The 15,884-nt window shown below is 49.7% G+C and overlaps 1 protein-coding gene across 4 annotated transcripts in view; it reads left to right on the top strand.

The window, feature by feature from the left end:
* LOC147880699 (cinnamoyl-CoA reductase 1-like) overlaps nt 1-15,884 on the top strand; it is a 258,556-nt gene that overhangs the window by 53,670 nt on the left and 189,002 nt on the right. For all 4 annotated transcript variants that reach the window (XM_087370753.1, XM_087370751.1, XM_087370752.1 and 1 more), the window contains exon 5: nt 5,932-6,117. In XM_087370753.1, coding sequence (XP_087226879.1) covers nt 5,932-6,117 — 186 coding nt within the window. The remainder of the gene's footprint in view (nt 1-5,931; nt 6,118-15,884) is intronic.

The following is a 15,884-nucleotide window of genomic DNA, read 5'->3' as shown; positions in this document are numbered from 1 at the left end:
CAGGTGATTATGGGCTCTAGGATGATTCGGAGTAAGCCCTCAGCCCCCCATCATATAGTACAGGCAGAGTTTGCCATGAGCCCTCTCCAGGCTGATGCCATCTTTCAGATAGTGACATTTCTCCAGAGAGTTTGGGACCTACCTCGTGAGAGACTTCCAAGCCATGTATGCGGCACCTTGTTGGGGGTGTGATCTTTCAGCAGGCAGAATGGAGGAGATTTGAGTGGCGACAGGTGATTATGGGCTCTAGGATGATTCAGAGTAAGCCCTCGGCCCCCCATCATATAGTACAGGCAGAGTTTGCCATGAGCCCTCTCTAGGCTGATGCCATCTTTCAGATAGTGACATTTCTCCAGAGAGTTTGGGACCTACCTCGTGAGAGACTTCCAAGACTGGCACTAGAGTCTTCCATACGACTAGCAGAGAGTGGGGTCGATACAGCATGGTATGCACGCATCACCGCATGGTTTGCCAGTCATGGCATTCGGATGGACCGGCCTCCCCCGTTTCAGTATAGCATGGATGCACTGCCCGAGTTCATCCCATGGGATGAGATTAACCGATCATACGGTCAAATCTCCTTCAGCTCCACACATCTCGCACTTGGGGGGGGACGAGGAGTTCCCCACCAACACCCAACTCTACTATGACCATATCGGAGGATGGGCTCATCATTAGACCTCAGTATCTCGAGGACAGAGGAGTCTCACACGGGTTGAGGATTGGCATCAGACAGATGCGGGTCTCGTCCCATCAGCTGAGGATCGAGGCAGGGAGAGCTGTAGGCATACCTGGAGAGCAACGGACTTGCAGGTTGTGCACAATGGGGGCAATCAAGATAGAGGAGCATTTTCTATGTGTTTGTCCAACCTACTATGAGATCCGAGGGTGCTACCACTGCCTTTTTCAGGAGGGGCATGGCTTTGGCCCACTCTCACGACTGATCCACTTCCAGGACCAGGTCTATATTGGGCTCTACTTGATGGAGATGCGATGATATTGAGAGACACTACTACGACATATCAGAGAGCAACAGGTGGGACCACCACACTACAGGGCATTGAGGTAGATCGAGTGCAGAGACAGGTCACAGATTTCTATGCATTTGACTCAGCTCCAGGGCACTCTGGGGTAGAGGAGGAGGAGCTAGCTGACATGAAAGATGTATGGATTGGTAGAGAGAGCTGACACAACACTGCTGGACAAGCGACACAGAGACCGTACATGACGCGACAGGCGACCAGAGCACACACGATCAAGGTTTGACCTATTTCAGCTCTCCTCAAGGGACACCACGCCCCCCACCACCATGGGAGACAGCCCGACAGATGCAGATACATGAGCTCTTTGCATCTCAGTAGAGAGCCACCACTGAGCCTTTGATATTTTCATGCCACCCTCATGCTATTTTAATACCTTTTTTGCTATTTTGTACTAGTATAGCATTTTAGTACTCAACAAGGGCCTTAGCGAGCCCTTTGCCCCAGCCCACAGTGGTCTGTATGAGTTACTGGATTCCGTACTTTGTCCCATAGGCCCACGAGGCCTCCTACGGATGTTCAAATATCTTTCTTTCTTTCTTTCTCAGCTTCCAGTCTCCCGATTGCGTTCTTCTTTTGCCTCTCGAGCTACCCTCTCGCTCTCTCTGGTGGCCTGCTCACGATCTTTCCACCTTTCCTAAAGCTGGGTCATGCGGGTGAAGAGAGCCTCGGGCTGTTGTTGTTGCATCTGCATCATAGCCTGCAACATGGCTGTTATGGAAGACATGAAAGTATCTGCAGGATTCTGTGTGGGTGGGGGTTGGAACCTGATCCCTCCTCCCCTCCTGTTTTAGACTGCTCACTTGCACTCACGGTGTTCTTACCAGATCTTGAACCATAAAGAGTGGGGGCTGTCCCTAAATTGACCCTCCCTATCTCAACAAAGAAAAGTGAAGCTCTGATACTAGTGTAGGGGGAGATAGACTGACTCACTCCCTCTCCTGCTCAACACTAACTGAACTTAAAGATATGATGCACTCAATACACAAGTGATGCTTTGGATGTGAGTGAGAGAATCAGAGGGAGAGAATACAGCACGATTTGAATGTATGAATGCCCAAAGGGCTGAATACAACTGTATGAAGGGATGAAACCCTTACTACAAAACTGTACTAGAATAGACACTGTAGAGAGGAGGTGAATCATCACTGATGATCCTTGAAGGCCAAGGGCTATCCTGCTGATCTGCTGCTGGGGCTCTTGGCTGCCTTTGCTGAGCACTGAAGGCCCAAGACTGGATTAGAAATGAGGGACCAAGGGTCTGCCTTTTATAGGCTCCCTTGGGCTTGGAAAATGGCCAACTAGAGGGCTGCCTGCATCGATTCCGGTAGTCTGCTGCACCGACCTGCTGTTGGTACCCTGGCCTACTGATGTGGCATCGACCAATCCACGTGACAGTGCGCTGACATCATTGCTACCACTTGGCAGCTCCTGTGCTGCCTTTCAACTGCTGCTACGTCTGCTGACCAATCTGCTGCCTGCGTGTCAGCCTGCTGACGTGGCTGTTGTTGAGCTGGCTGCCTGCATGGCAATCCATATGTCCATGGGCTTGTGGATGTTTGTGACAGTTGATGGGACGAAACCCACATCTGCCCAATGGCGATCCTCAGTGCACGTGAGACTCCTCTGTCCTCGAGATACTGGCGTTTAATGATGAATCCCTCCTCCGATACTCTCAAGAACTGGCTGCGATAGAACTGGGTCTTGGTGGGGAGGTCTTGGTTCCCCCTCCCCCGTAAGTCCGAGATGTATGGATCTGGAGAAGGTCTAACCGTATGATGCAATAAATCTCATCTCGTGGGGTCGACTCAGGTGGCACATCCATGCTGTACTAAAAGGGGGGAAGCTTGTCCATCTGTATACCTGCCTGGCAAACCATATGGATATATGTGCATACCATGTGTTTGCTTTGCTCTTTGCTAGTCGTCTGGATGACTCTGAGGCCAGCCTCGGTAGTCTCTAGTGAGGTGAGTGCCAAACCCTGTGGATGAATGTCACTGTCTGAAGGCATCAACCTTTCATGGCGAAATTTTTTTATACTCTCTCATGTGGGATTGAGGGCTTACTCTGAATCATCCTAGACCCTATAGTCACCTGTAGCCGCCTAAATCTCCTCCACTCTGTCATCGGGAGATCACTACCCTAGAAGCGTGCTACATACGTGACAGTTGGTTGCACTAAAGTGTGGAAAAGCCAGCCCTTCGTTGGTGGATCCTAAAAGTGTGCTTGGAAGCACTGTCTCTCTAGTTGGGCAGCCAAAGCATTGTGGCCCTGTGTGAGTCGTGCCATGGTTGCCTGAGTCATTGTGAAGAGGAGTCCTTTGAAGACTGCTCCCAAGTATGTGTAGGATCGCACTATCTCCATTGCCTCACCTCAGTAAGTGAAGCTATGTCGGTGAAGCAGTGCGCGTGAGGTGTTGAAGATCATAACCTTGGTCTTCTCAAGGTTGGCTGTTAAGTCTCTCTCTCTCTGTGTAGAACACCTCTAGGGCCTCCAGATGTGTCTGCACAGTGCAGCCCCTCCATTGAAGATGATATGAGGACTATGTCATCAGCGTATAGCAATATCTGTATCATGAGGTTAGCCAGTAGTGATCCCTCGCCCCCTAGGCGATCTATGAAGGATGTAATCTCATCAATATAGAGTTCGGAAAGAGTCGGTGAGAGGGGGCAACCCTGCTCCACCCTTATTGTGCTCTTGACCCAATTCGATAAACCTCCTGGGGCACGAGCTCTCCCTCTAACAAAGAGAGAGAGAGAGAGAGAGAGAGAGAGAGAGAGAGAGAGAGAGAATTTTGTGTGACTATCTTATAACTTCTTACGGTGAACCAACATAAAGGAACAAGATATTCTTTGTGGAGTATGTTATGACCCATGATAGCTCCTCGATGGCTTTGCTAGTCAACCATATAGGGTATTCATGCTTTTTCAGGACTCAAGAAACATTGAAGCTTGTTGACAACTTTAAAATCCATTATATATGATGTGATTTATTTTGTTTTGTTGAATCTACGTAAGTTTTGGTTATTTTCTGCATCAGTGTCCTTTTATTAAATAAGGGACCAAAGCTAGATGTTTGCTTTGATTTTGAATTAAGGGTTGGGTATTGCTCATAGTGTAAACCCTTCGGCCAGCAAACAAATGGATTTCGATGTTTGAAATCATGCTGGATTTTGACGTTTGAAATCATCCATAACTTGGCCTTTCTATTATACTCTAGTTCCAAAGGAAGCTCTCAATGGATTTCCTCTCCCTCTCCCTCCTTCTATCCCCTCCCTTCTCGGTTTCCATTCCCACCTTCCACTCCATCTTTCCCTTCATTCTCTCTTCCATTTGCTCATTCCTTTCCCTGGAAACCTTCTCCCATTCCCATCTTCTTTTCCCTCCAATTGCTCTTCCCATTTCTTCCTTCCGTTCCCTCGAGCCCCTTCTACCCACTTTCCATTGCTCCCCCTCTCTTTATCTCCATTACTCCTTTCCCTGCTTCTATTGACCCCTTCCATTCTTTCCTTTCTTCTCTCTCCTCTTTCGCCTTCCTCCAGTCCCTTCCCACTCCCGATCCTTATTCCCACTGTTTACCTTTCTGTCATCACTCCCCTTCCCCTTCCTTCCTCACTCCCTCCTTCAGTACCCTTACCTTGCTTTTTTTGACCCCTCTAGGTCAAGGCAGAGGAGCTCAAATGGTAGCATCCTCAACTCCCAACTCTTTTCACACCACGCTTTGCACCGGAGGACAAGAAACCTGGTTGAGAATGCAGTATAGGAGCTTAAAATAGAGCTATCATTGGTGGGTGATGTGGGATTTTATTGATCCAGCTGTCCAATCCAGAGCTCACTCAGACACTTCTCTAGAGCTCCCCCATGTACCTAGACCATATTTGGTTTTCTTCATACCTTTGTACCATAGTTTCAAAAGACATATCAGCCCCTGAGGTACGTGGTGATTTTGCGGTTCCCAGGCATGCCATTGGAGTCCATGAGTATTTCTCCTTGGTTGGTGCTATGATTGGGATTGTCTTGGAGTCTCCAAGGACAATAGGGTTCATGGATGATGGGGTGCGAAGGTTTCAACTTGTTGTCATGTACCCTCCCACTCTAGCATTTCTTTGGAGAGCCTTTTTGGAGGGGTTATCTGGCTGTATTGTCACTTTTATTCTGACTGTTCAAGTGCTTTTGCTATAGTCCTCCTTCCAGGGCTACCTTGACTAGGTTGCTGGGTCTCAAAGGGCTAAGGCTCTCTCTTCCGTGCAATGCTGCTATACAGGTAGTGTCACCCCTAACGCTACCGTGCTGCTTCTTGCAGCTATCGTATGAGATTTTAAAGCTCTCTTGTATTTTTTTAATCTCTTCAATTCAAACTAAAGCTTGTACTCACATGCTTTTAAGCTCAAGGCTTGATAAGGCCTTCACTGCCACTATGATCTCTCGTGAGTTGAGCTCTCAATGGCTATAAAGAGATAGACCTTACCGTTCCACACATGCAGGACTGTCGACTATAAAAATTAAGATATTTGACCTCTCAGCCTTGCACACATGTGAGCTCTTTTCCTCTCTGCCACTCAACGACAACGGTCCTTCACAACCAATAGATGAGCTTTTTCGAGCTCTCAAAAGCACAAAGCAATTACACTTGACGATTCTCATAGGATCACCAATGACAACATAAGCTTAAGGTTTCGAGATCCTCAGTGACTAAGCTGTTTTGTATTCACAAAATTTGGTATTTTGAACAACTTTTGTCCTTTCATCTCATCTCACAGTGTCATTCTAAACTAACAAGTGATAGATACTCTTTCTTGGATTCATTTAACTTGGTGAAGGAAGATTTATACATGAAACACATATAGCTATAGCCTCACAGTTTTCATAATTTTGTGATTTGTCTATTACAGGAGGAGGTGCTTGATCCTGCAATAAAGGGAACTTTGAATGTGCTGAAAGCATGTTCTGATGCAAAAGTCAAGAGGGTGATTGTCACCTCATCTGGGGCTGCCATATTTGCTGATCCTAACCGGCCCAAAGAAACTATTGTTGACGAAAGTTGTTGGAGTAGTCCAGACTACTGTAGGGAGTTCAAGGTAATACGGTTTACTGTCCATTTTCCTTTTAAAAACTAGGAATTCTAAGGTTTTTAGAAGCTGGCATTCTTTTTCCCTGTGGTAATGGGATATTTTTTGCATGACCCTTTTTAGTTTATTGATTTAGGGTATTCTTTCACTGGGCTGTTGATCAAAATAAGGTGGTTAGAACATTGCGGGCAATAATTTCAAAAGTTTATCCTTAATGAGATCCTTAATGGGTGATGTATTGACAGCATGTAGGATACTGAAAAACTTAGGTTAATAGGGTAAGTTGTATTATATAACCACAAACGAAAACATGCAGTAATTCGTACTTCGGGCAGTGCTCTAAATGCTGCTTTGTCTCAAATCAGTGAAGATATTGTTACTCCTCATCTCTGAGATTCTTTTCCGTGTCTCAAACAACTCAGCTGGCTATTTAATGGTTATACAATGAAGGAGGCAATACTTCTGATTCACATAATAGAACTATTCATTTTTATGTACTATCTGGGAGTTTCAATTCTGAACTATGTTCGTTTACACAGGTCTACCCTGCAAAGGCTTGATTCTGAACCAGCTGGAAAAATGTAATACATGGCCTTCATTGTCAACGTTGACCTTCCATGTAGACTGCACATCTTTCATTTGTGCCAGTATTCTTTGATTGGCCCTCTCCCCCCTCAAGATGATCAGTGCTTGGCTGGGTCATGTGCATCATCTGCGTTTTATGACCTGGGATGCCTTCTTGAGGGTATAACACTTCTTTTAATGGAGCCTGGAATTACAGAATGCCATAGTTTCCTGAGGATATGTCCACAACCTGCTTGAAACTTTTTCTACAAGCTCTTTAATTGACCTACTTGCCTTTGTGACTTAAATAAGTGGGTATGACCCTTTAAACATTCTAACATGATCTTCTTTCTTGGAAGTAGAGGCTGAATACCTCTGATGTTATTTTGTTTGGAGTTTTTTGTAAAGTTTTTGATTGCTGTTCTTATAAATTGCAATCACAAAAGCTCCCATCGCTACTAATCCAGTCCACCATAACCCCACACAAGTACCAAGAGGAAAGTGAAAGGGTCTCTTTTCTGAATAATTGGAGACTTTGATCATCCAAGGTTCCATTATCCCTTGGTGCTTAATTTTGGCGCACTGTTATATGTGCAGGTGTCCACTTCTCTCCACATTGGAAGCATTGATTGACAAAATGACGTATCCTTTCTTTCCAGCCTTGTTGCGGCTTATTGAGCATCAAGATCCCGTAAGCTCCTACGAGCTTCCCCCTCCCCCTCCGTACCTCTACCTCCCCCTCCCTCGCCATTCCCGCTCACCTCCGTCTCACCCCCCCTCGCTCATCCGCTCACCCTCGCCACGCTCACCCCCCCTCCCCGCTCCGTCCACGCTCACCCCCCCTCCACGCCCACCCCCCCCTCCCCGCTCCGTCCACGCTCACCCCCCCTCCCCGCTCCGTCCACGCTCACCCCCTCCACGCTCACCCCCCCTCCACGCTCACCCCGCCTCACCCTCCCCGCCTCGCTCCGCCCCCCCCTCGCCACGCACCCCCCCCCCCCCCCCGCTCCGTCTCTCCCCCTTGCCCCTCCGCTCCATCCCTCCCCGCTTCCGCTCCACTCACACCCCCCCCCCCCCCCCCCGCCTCCCGCTCCGCCCACCCACCCCCCCTCGCCCCCCGCCCTCGCCCCCTTTCGCCTCACCGCCCCCCCCCTCCATTTACTCCCGTCTCCCCTTCCCGCTCTCCGCCCGTCCTCTTTTTTTCTTTTTTCGCCTCCCCCGTCCCTTCGCCCCTTTTTTTTTTTTTTTTTTCACCCTTCCCTCCGTCCCCCGTCCGCCTCTCGCCCCACTCCGCCTCTCCCCCGCCCCCGCTTCCGTCCCCGCCTCTTCTCCACTGCCCCCGATCCCCGCCCCCACTCCTCCACCCCGCGCCATCTCCGCTTCCTGCCCCCCCATCCCGCTTCCTCCACCCCCCGCCCTCCATCCTTCCCGCCACACCCAGGCTCCACCCTCCCGCATCTACCCCCCTCCCTTTTTGGGTGGCAGCCTTTTCCTCATCGGAAGCCTCGCAGTTTGTCTTGGCGGTATGGCGGCCCCTTGCCCGGAACCGGAGGCCCAGACGGACCCTCCCTCTCCAGATGCCTATCGCGTCATCCTGACAGAGCAACAATCATCTCGGGTTCAGGAGGTTGCCAATGACTTTGCCCTTACCTCTGTTTATGGCACAGTCATTGGACATTTCCCCTCCAGATCAGCCATCAGGGATTGGCTTCAGTCCACCCTCATGCTAGAGGACGGCCATATTGAGGAGGTGGCCCTTATGGGAAGGGGCATCTTCTGGCTCAAACTCTCCAATGCGAAAGCGGCGCGCAACCTGATTGCTGGCTCCCCCACGACTGTGGATGGAAAGATTGTCATGATAGTCCCGTGGTACCGCGGATTTAGCGCGGCAGATTTTGATGCTCGGTTCCGTATACCTCGTCATCCAGTGACGCTAGTTTTTCCAGGTCTTGCTGCTGAGCTACGGCCGATTGTCAGGGACCTGGGCTCCCACTTTGGCTGGGTTATGCACGATACTTTCGCCGATGCGATGACTACGGCAGGAGCCCCCCGAGTCCGTGTGGCTGTGGCGGATCCTGCGACTCTCCCGACAGTGATCGAGATCGTGACAGATGCCAGCAGCATCACCCAGAGCATGGTAGTCACCGGACAGCTAGGGCAGTGTTTGAGGTGTCACGGCTTCGGGCACCTGGCGGCTGTTTGTCCACGCTTCGCCAGCTCTTCTCGACCCCCTCCCGCCCCCCCCTCTCCGCCCCCTCCCCCCCCCTCCGGGCAGCCACGCCAGGAGGAGCAGAGGCAGCCGGAGCCCGGACCAGAGTTAGCTGGCGGCTGGACTAAGGTTAGAAGGAAAAGGGGAAAGAACAAGAAGATTTCTGATAAAGGCAAAGAGGCTGAGGTTACCCAACCTGCAGTTGCACCTCAGAGACCTGACAGGCAGCCGCCCCAGGGACCTGGGAGAGCATCTTCCTCGACGGTAGCCCGCCCTCCACAGACTCAGGTCTCCCTCTCCTCCTCTCCCCAGCCTCTTCCCATTCAGCCCCAAACCATCCCCCATCTTCACCCCACTTCTCCCGACCCGCAGCTTCAGCCCCCCCCTCGTCCTCCTCAGTCTTCTCCCCCTCCTTCTCAGCCCCAGTTCCAAATGCATCCCCATCCCTCCCCCCCTGCCTCTTTCAGCTCTCCCGCAGATCTAGTTGCACCGACGATTCCTCAGCCGAGGGCAGCCCCCGATCCCCCTCCTCCTCCTCCTCCACTAGTCGCCCCTGAGGAGTCTGTGTTGCCTATTCCCCAGCCTCCTCCCCCTCCCCCTCCGCTGGCAGGACACCCTGAGTCTACACCTTCACCGGAGCAGGCTTCTCTGTCCGCTAGCCCCTCAGTAGCAGACTCCGACGGGCCTCAGCTTCAGGAGAGAGAGCTCCCCCGCGACTTTTACAGATCTAGCCCCTGGGACTACTTGGATGTGGCCGACCTCGGGACTTTCCCTGCTTGCCTCGACATCAGTATCTTCCTGCTCCGCAAAGGGGCAGATGGGAAGATAGCCGCCTTGGCCCCCAGGGATGGCCCTAGCTTTGCTTTCACGTTCCTTAGCGACGGCACCGAGACTTGGACAGACGACTCGGTATGGGAGGCTCTCAGGGAGCAGACACATGCTCAGGTTTGCTCCTGGATAGGCCCGTCCGGTGGGCAGCTTCTCGAGACTCAGTGGTCCGAGGGTGACGTGCGCCTGCGGTGGCGTTGCGCCGCCAAACGCTTCAGACTGATTGTGATCCTCAGGCCCCCCCTGTCTTGGCCCCTCCCCCAAGATGTCAGAGCCTGGACCCCTCAGAAACTCCGCGCTTTCTACGGTATGACCACCTCAGAGATCTCGAGCTGGCTCGAGAAAGCTTTCGTTCATGGTACCAAAGGCCTCTCGCCTTTGCTGAAGGTGTTGAAGGACGGGCAGGATGACCCCGCCTTCCCCTCCAAACCTTCCCATAAGCGTCAGCGTCTCCACTCCGAGATGTCAGCTTCTTCTTCGACTTCGACCGCGAGCAGACAGCTGTTCGCAGCCTCCCAGCCCTCACCATGAGCCTACACCTCGTTTCCTGGAATGTGAACGGGTTTCACTCTTCTGGAACCCGTGGTCCTAGGAAGCTCATTTTGAGACAGGAACTTCAGCCAGCAGTGATAGGTCGTTTGGATGTACTTCTGCTCCAGGAGCACAAGCTTTCTGTGGCTCACTCCCGCAGATGCGGGAAGATTCTCCCTGGACGTTCTCACACTTATTGGGAGCCCTCGATCGGCGCACTGGGGAGGAGTGGTGGTGTTTGTACCTCCGTGGGCGAGCAGCTAGCCCACGGAGTTTTCGGTCATGGCACGCTGATTCCAGGCCGTGCCCTTTGGGTAGGCCTGGAACTGGAGGGATCCAGAGTTGGAGTCCTCAACATTTATGCTCCCACAGATCTCCGTTGTAGAGCCACCTTCTGGAGGACACTTACAGGGATTCTCCCAGACATGGATTCCTGGATTGTTGGAGGTGACTTCAACAATCTGGAGACCTTGGAGGACCAGCAGGGCAGAGGACCGGAGTTTACAGGTATGTCTCAGGCAGAGCAGTCAGCTTGGGACTCTTTTATCTTTGCGACAGGAGGAAGGGACAGTTGGCGAGACCCGTCCTTCCGACGCTGGCACGGGAGCTTGGACTTTTCGTGGGGCTTTCGTAGGGAAGGAGGCAGACTCCTGGAGAGGCTGGATAGATTTTATGTTAGTGATTGGGCCATCGGCGGAGGCGGTCAGGCAGGTATAGTTCCAGGGACGACACTGTCCGACCATGCGCCTGTGTTCTTATCATTAGATTCGGCAGCTATCTTTTGCCTGAAGGCTATCACTCTTATGCTGGTCATCTACAAGCTTGCTGCCAAGATGGTGGTCAGCTGTATCAAAGGTCTTGTGCATGATGAGCTTCATCCTGTCTAGTATGGGTTCATTTCTCGAAGGCATATTACATACAATATGGCAAATGCATATGGGGGGATGGAGTGCAAAATATACTCACCAAGATGTTCTCTTGTTATAGATTGACATTACGAAAGCTTTTGGGACTGTGCAATGGAATTTTATTTCACAGACTATGCATTTACTGGGATTTGAGGAAAAGATGAAGTGCATCATTTATCGGTTGTAAGCTGCTGCCTTTCCGTTTCAAGATCTAAATGACGACTGAACTCTTTGTTATTCAGCATGTCAAGGATCTCAGCTTCTTCACTTCCAAGAACAGTGAGAGGGATCTTTCTCAGCTCAAGAGTACTTTATCTTTGTATGGTTTGGCAGCCAGACTGTACGTTAACTTTCAGAAACCTAAGCTTCTACCACTTTATGCAAAAGATTGGCATAACATTCTTTGGTATGGGAGATTCTTGCTTCTATTGCAGCTTGTGACGTATCTTGATTATTTACTAGGGTGGAATCTGGATAGGCACTTGTTCCCAACAAATGGATCGGGTCCTCACCAAGTTAAAAAGGAAGTTGGAATATTGAAGTTAGCCACTTGGCCTATGCATGTCTGTTTTCACATAGTCCGATTGATATTGGCTGCCTATATCTAGTTCTTTTTGCTATCAATGTTTGCCAGGCAAGATATATCTTCTTTCATGTCTACTATCTTGGAGGCTTTTTGCTATCTAAGCATGCTCGTGAATGGCCTGCGGTTACTTTCTCTAGAGCACCTTTGTTCACCAAGGATGCATGGGGGTTTAAATATTCTTAATATTCACATACATATTTTGGCTCGCCAAGGAAAGAGATAATGCTTGAGTTTATGCAGGGTCATCAGCCATGGACTATAACGATGCAGCACTTGATTTTATATTTGAATGCCTTGCTGGTAACTCTTTGCGTGCAGAGAGTATACATTGGTTGAATGTTTTTGCACTTCCGTTGGCCATGCAAGAGCCTAGGCGCTCCTATTTTCTTTGGTCCAAAGGCATCTTCACTGTGGTTAATGAAGCTGGTAATGTGATCTCCTTTCCTATAGCAGTCAGACTTTTTGTCACGGGGACGTGAATTTCAATGTGCAACTAAACCCATGGACATTTTGGCTGCGAGGGACTAGCCTAGAGGGAGCGCCAACTTCCTAGAAGTCCCTAGTCTAGTTCGAAGTGCACCCACTAGGCCCAAAGGCTAGGTCAAGGTAAGGCTAAGAGGGGTCTAAATGTTGGGCCCAAGGAAAACCAATGCTTCATTGGTAAAAGAGGATTAGAGCTTTAATTTGGGGGCAAACCAACAATGTCTTTGGCAAGGAGGGTTAGGGGATTTAATGAGCCATGTGGCATCCCCCAAGGTGCATGGTCTTGCATGCACCCCTCTCTCCACCTACACTCAATTCTTGCCTGCATTTTTCACTTGTACGGCTGAATGGCGAGCTGATTTTCTCTCCCTCATGCATTTCGAGGTCCATGCTTCTTTCTCTCTCTCTCTCTCTCTCTCTCTCTCTCTCTCTCTCACACACACACACACACACACACACACACACACCTGGCATTCTGTATTTCCGCTACCAGGCCAGTCACAGAGAGTCTCCTTCATGCGCCCACGCGGACCCATGTTCACTTTGACCGGACACTCGATCTAGTTTACATGAGTCACTTAGCTCGAGAGCTTTCGACCCTACATGGAGCAGAGGTAGACCGTTTAAGCAGCCACTTTGGCTTCAGTCGTACACAAGGCTGCCATCATATCTTTCCCTACAACTCAACCCACACATGCCCCAGTTGGGAAGATGCCTCAGAACCCTTGGTACGATGATGAGTGTAAGGAGATGAGAGCTCACCTCACACGCGAGCAGGCCTTGGGACACTTGACATCATCTGAGTCGCAACGCATCTCATGTCAGATGACACGACGTAAGAAGCGGACTTTCTCACTCGCAGGGTTGATGAGATGGTCAGATCTTTTCAAGGGGGAGACCCGACTATCGGCTGGGAACTCCTATCAGAGGGGAAATGGCCCATTGCCATCACGGACCCAGAGATTTGGCACAAATATGCATGCTCGTTATATGACATTCCAGGTCAGATGCCACCAGATATGTCCTCTATGCCAAGACCCACTACTTGCCACTTGTTCATTGCATAGAACGTGAGGAATACCCTCCTTCATCTGCACAACCGGAGATAACCAGACCATGAAGGGCTACATATAGAGCACTTCGCACATGGACAGGAGGTCTTGGCCCTGGTTCTAGAACAGCTGTTCAACCATGCAGCATGTCATGGGTTCCCATCTACTTGGAGCACTACCACCATTGTACTGATACATAAGACAGGGGACCCTATGGATACTGGGAACTACCGCACTCTCAGGATTGGTCACACTTTGGCTAAGATTTATGGATTGATACTAGAGAGGGTGATCAGTAGTTATACAAAGGATCATGGCAACGGGCTTTTGGGCAGTTAGGCTTCCGGAGACAATGCTCCACACATTGGATCATGTTTTTACCCTGAGAGCCATCATCGAGGAGGCAAAGTCGAGACACCAGAAGGTCTACACTTGCTTTGTGGACTTTTAGAAGGCTTTTGACACAGTCCCTCGCTCTCGCCTGATCAAGCAACTAGAGGAGCTGCATCTTCGAGAGGTCATGATCTGGGGAGTGATGAGTCTATACGAGTCGGTCAAAGGGCGAGTCCGTGTTCTTGGGGGGCTATCATATTGGGTTGAGAGCACCATAGGGGTGAAGCAGGGTTGCCCCCTCTCACCGACTCTCTTCGGGCTATACATTGATGAGATTACATCCTTTGTTGATCGCCTCGGAGGAGAGGGCTACCTATTGGCTGATTTGATGGTGCAGATACTACTATATGCAGATGACATAGTCCTCATTTCGTCCTTAGCCACCAAGGGTTTGCAGAAACACTTAGAGGCCTTGGAGATGTTCTGTAGAGAGAGGGGCCTGACAGTCAACCTTGGGAAAACCAAGTATATGATCTTCAACACATCCCAAGCAGTGCTTCATCAACATCGACGTCAACATAGTTTCACTTACTGTGGGGAGCCAGTGGAGATAGTGCAGTCTTACACGTACCTAGGGACGGTATTCACGAGACCAAGCTTCACGATAATCCATGCTGGGGATCCAGGATGATTTGGAGTAAGCCTTCAGCTCCCGATCAGATCATACAAGTAGAGTTCGTCATGACACTCCTCCAGGTGGACACCCTCTTTCAAACTGTGACGTTTCTCCACAGAGTTTCGGCCCTTACTTAGTGGAGATTACCAAGATTGGCACTAGAGTCATCCCGACACCTGGCAGAGAGAGGATTTGATACAACATGGTATGCGCGAGTGTCCACATGGTTTGATAGCCATGGTATCCAGATGGATAGGCTCCCTCCCTTTCAGTATAGCATGGATGCACCACCGGAGCTCCCTCCCTCACCAAGATCCCTTATGCATGCTCTCTCTATATATGGCATGGCTGCTGGTCTTCATGTCAATTTTCAGAAATCAAAGCTTGCTAAAGACTGGCATAGTCTTTTATGGCGGGGGAAGATTGTTCCGCCTACTCAATTAGTTCGTCACTTGGGTTATCCTTTGGGTTGGATGATGACCCGTCGTCAACAAATAGACTGGGTTCCTGAAAATTTGAAAAAGAAGCTTGAATATTGGAAATTGGCGACTTGGCCGTTGCATGTTAGGCTCCGGATAGTGCAATCTATTTTGGTGGCATATGTTCAGTTCTACTTGCCTTTGATCATGTTTGGCAAGACAAATATTGCTTCTCTCATGTCCATCATAATGGAAACTTTATGGCGTTCCAAACATGCCAAGAAAAGTTTACACTTGCTTTCAATGTCTCGTTTATGTTCACCCAAGATGCATGGGGGCTTGAACATTTTGAATATTCATGTCCATATCCTTGCTCATAAAGGGAAATTGATGTTATAGTTCACGCATGGGGTTCAGCCTTGTGCTGCCATGATCCATTTCTTGCTTTTGCAAATCACTACCCTTGCTTTTGGTCATTGGTGGCAGCCCAGGCAGTGGGATTTTCTCTTTGGTTCTATTGAGGGCAAGGTCAAAGGCTGTCCTTTTGTCTCCAACCTGTTATTGGATTGGAAGCACATTGTTTCCCACTTGGAATGGCATGGTCGTGATTCTATGCAAGGCAACTCTTTGAGAGCTGAAAGCATACATTGGTCTAGAGCTTTTGAACTGCCTCTTGCAGTGCAAGAGCCTAGATGCTCCTATTTTGTCACTTTCAAAGGTATTTATTCGGTGGCAGATGTCATCCATGATGATGGTACTCTCCTTTCTTTTTCCTTTGGCAGCTGCAAAAGATCGTCTGGGGATGCATTATTGTCCTATGTGGCATACCATTGATTCTATGCTTCAGCTTTTCTGGCGGTTCCTCCTCTTGAGATTGAAGACAAACTTCAGGACTGCACTATTCAGCCTTCTGTGTCCACATCCCGTCTGCTGAAATTGTCTCATATTACAATATCGGCATTGTATAAAGTTCTGTTGCCTTCACCTTGGGCTTCGGACCGAGCAAATCAGATTTGGCATATGCATTGACCTGCAAAGTGGTGGGGGAAGAGACTATGCTAAATTTGGGATTCTAAAGTTCCTCTTTGGCAACAGATTTTCTTGTGGCGAGTTTTGTTGGGAGTTTTCCCATCTGGGCAGCTTATGGCATGCAGACATATTGCTCTTGCTGTTTGTCAGCGATGTCA

Source organism: Dipteris shenzhenensis, chromosome 32, assembly GCF_047967505.1.
Source record: "Dipteris shenzhenensis isolate YYH24624 ecotype China chromosome 32, Dip_SZ_1.0, whole genome shotgun sequence".
Lineage (NCBI taxonomy): Eukaryota > Viridiplantae > Streptophyta > Polypodiopsida > Gleicheniales > Dipteridaceae > Dipteris > Dipteris shenzhenensis.
The sequence above is the reverse complement of the archived record's forward strand: the minus strand, read 5'-3'. Positions and strand labels throughout refer to the sequence as shown.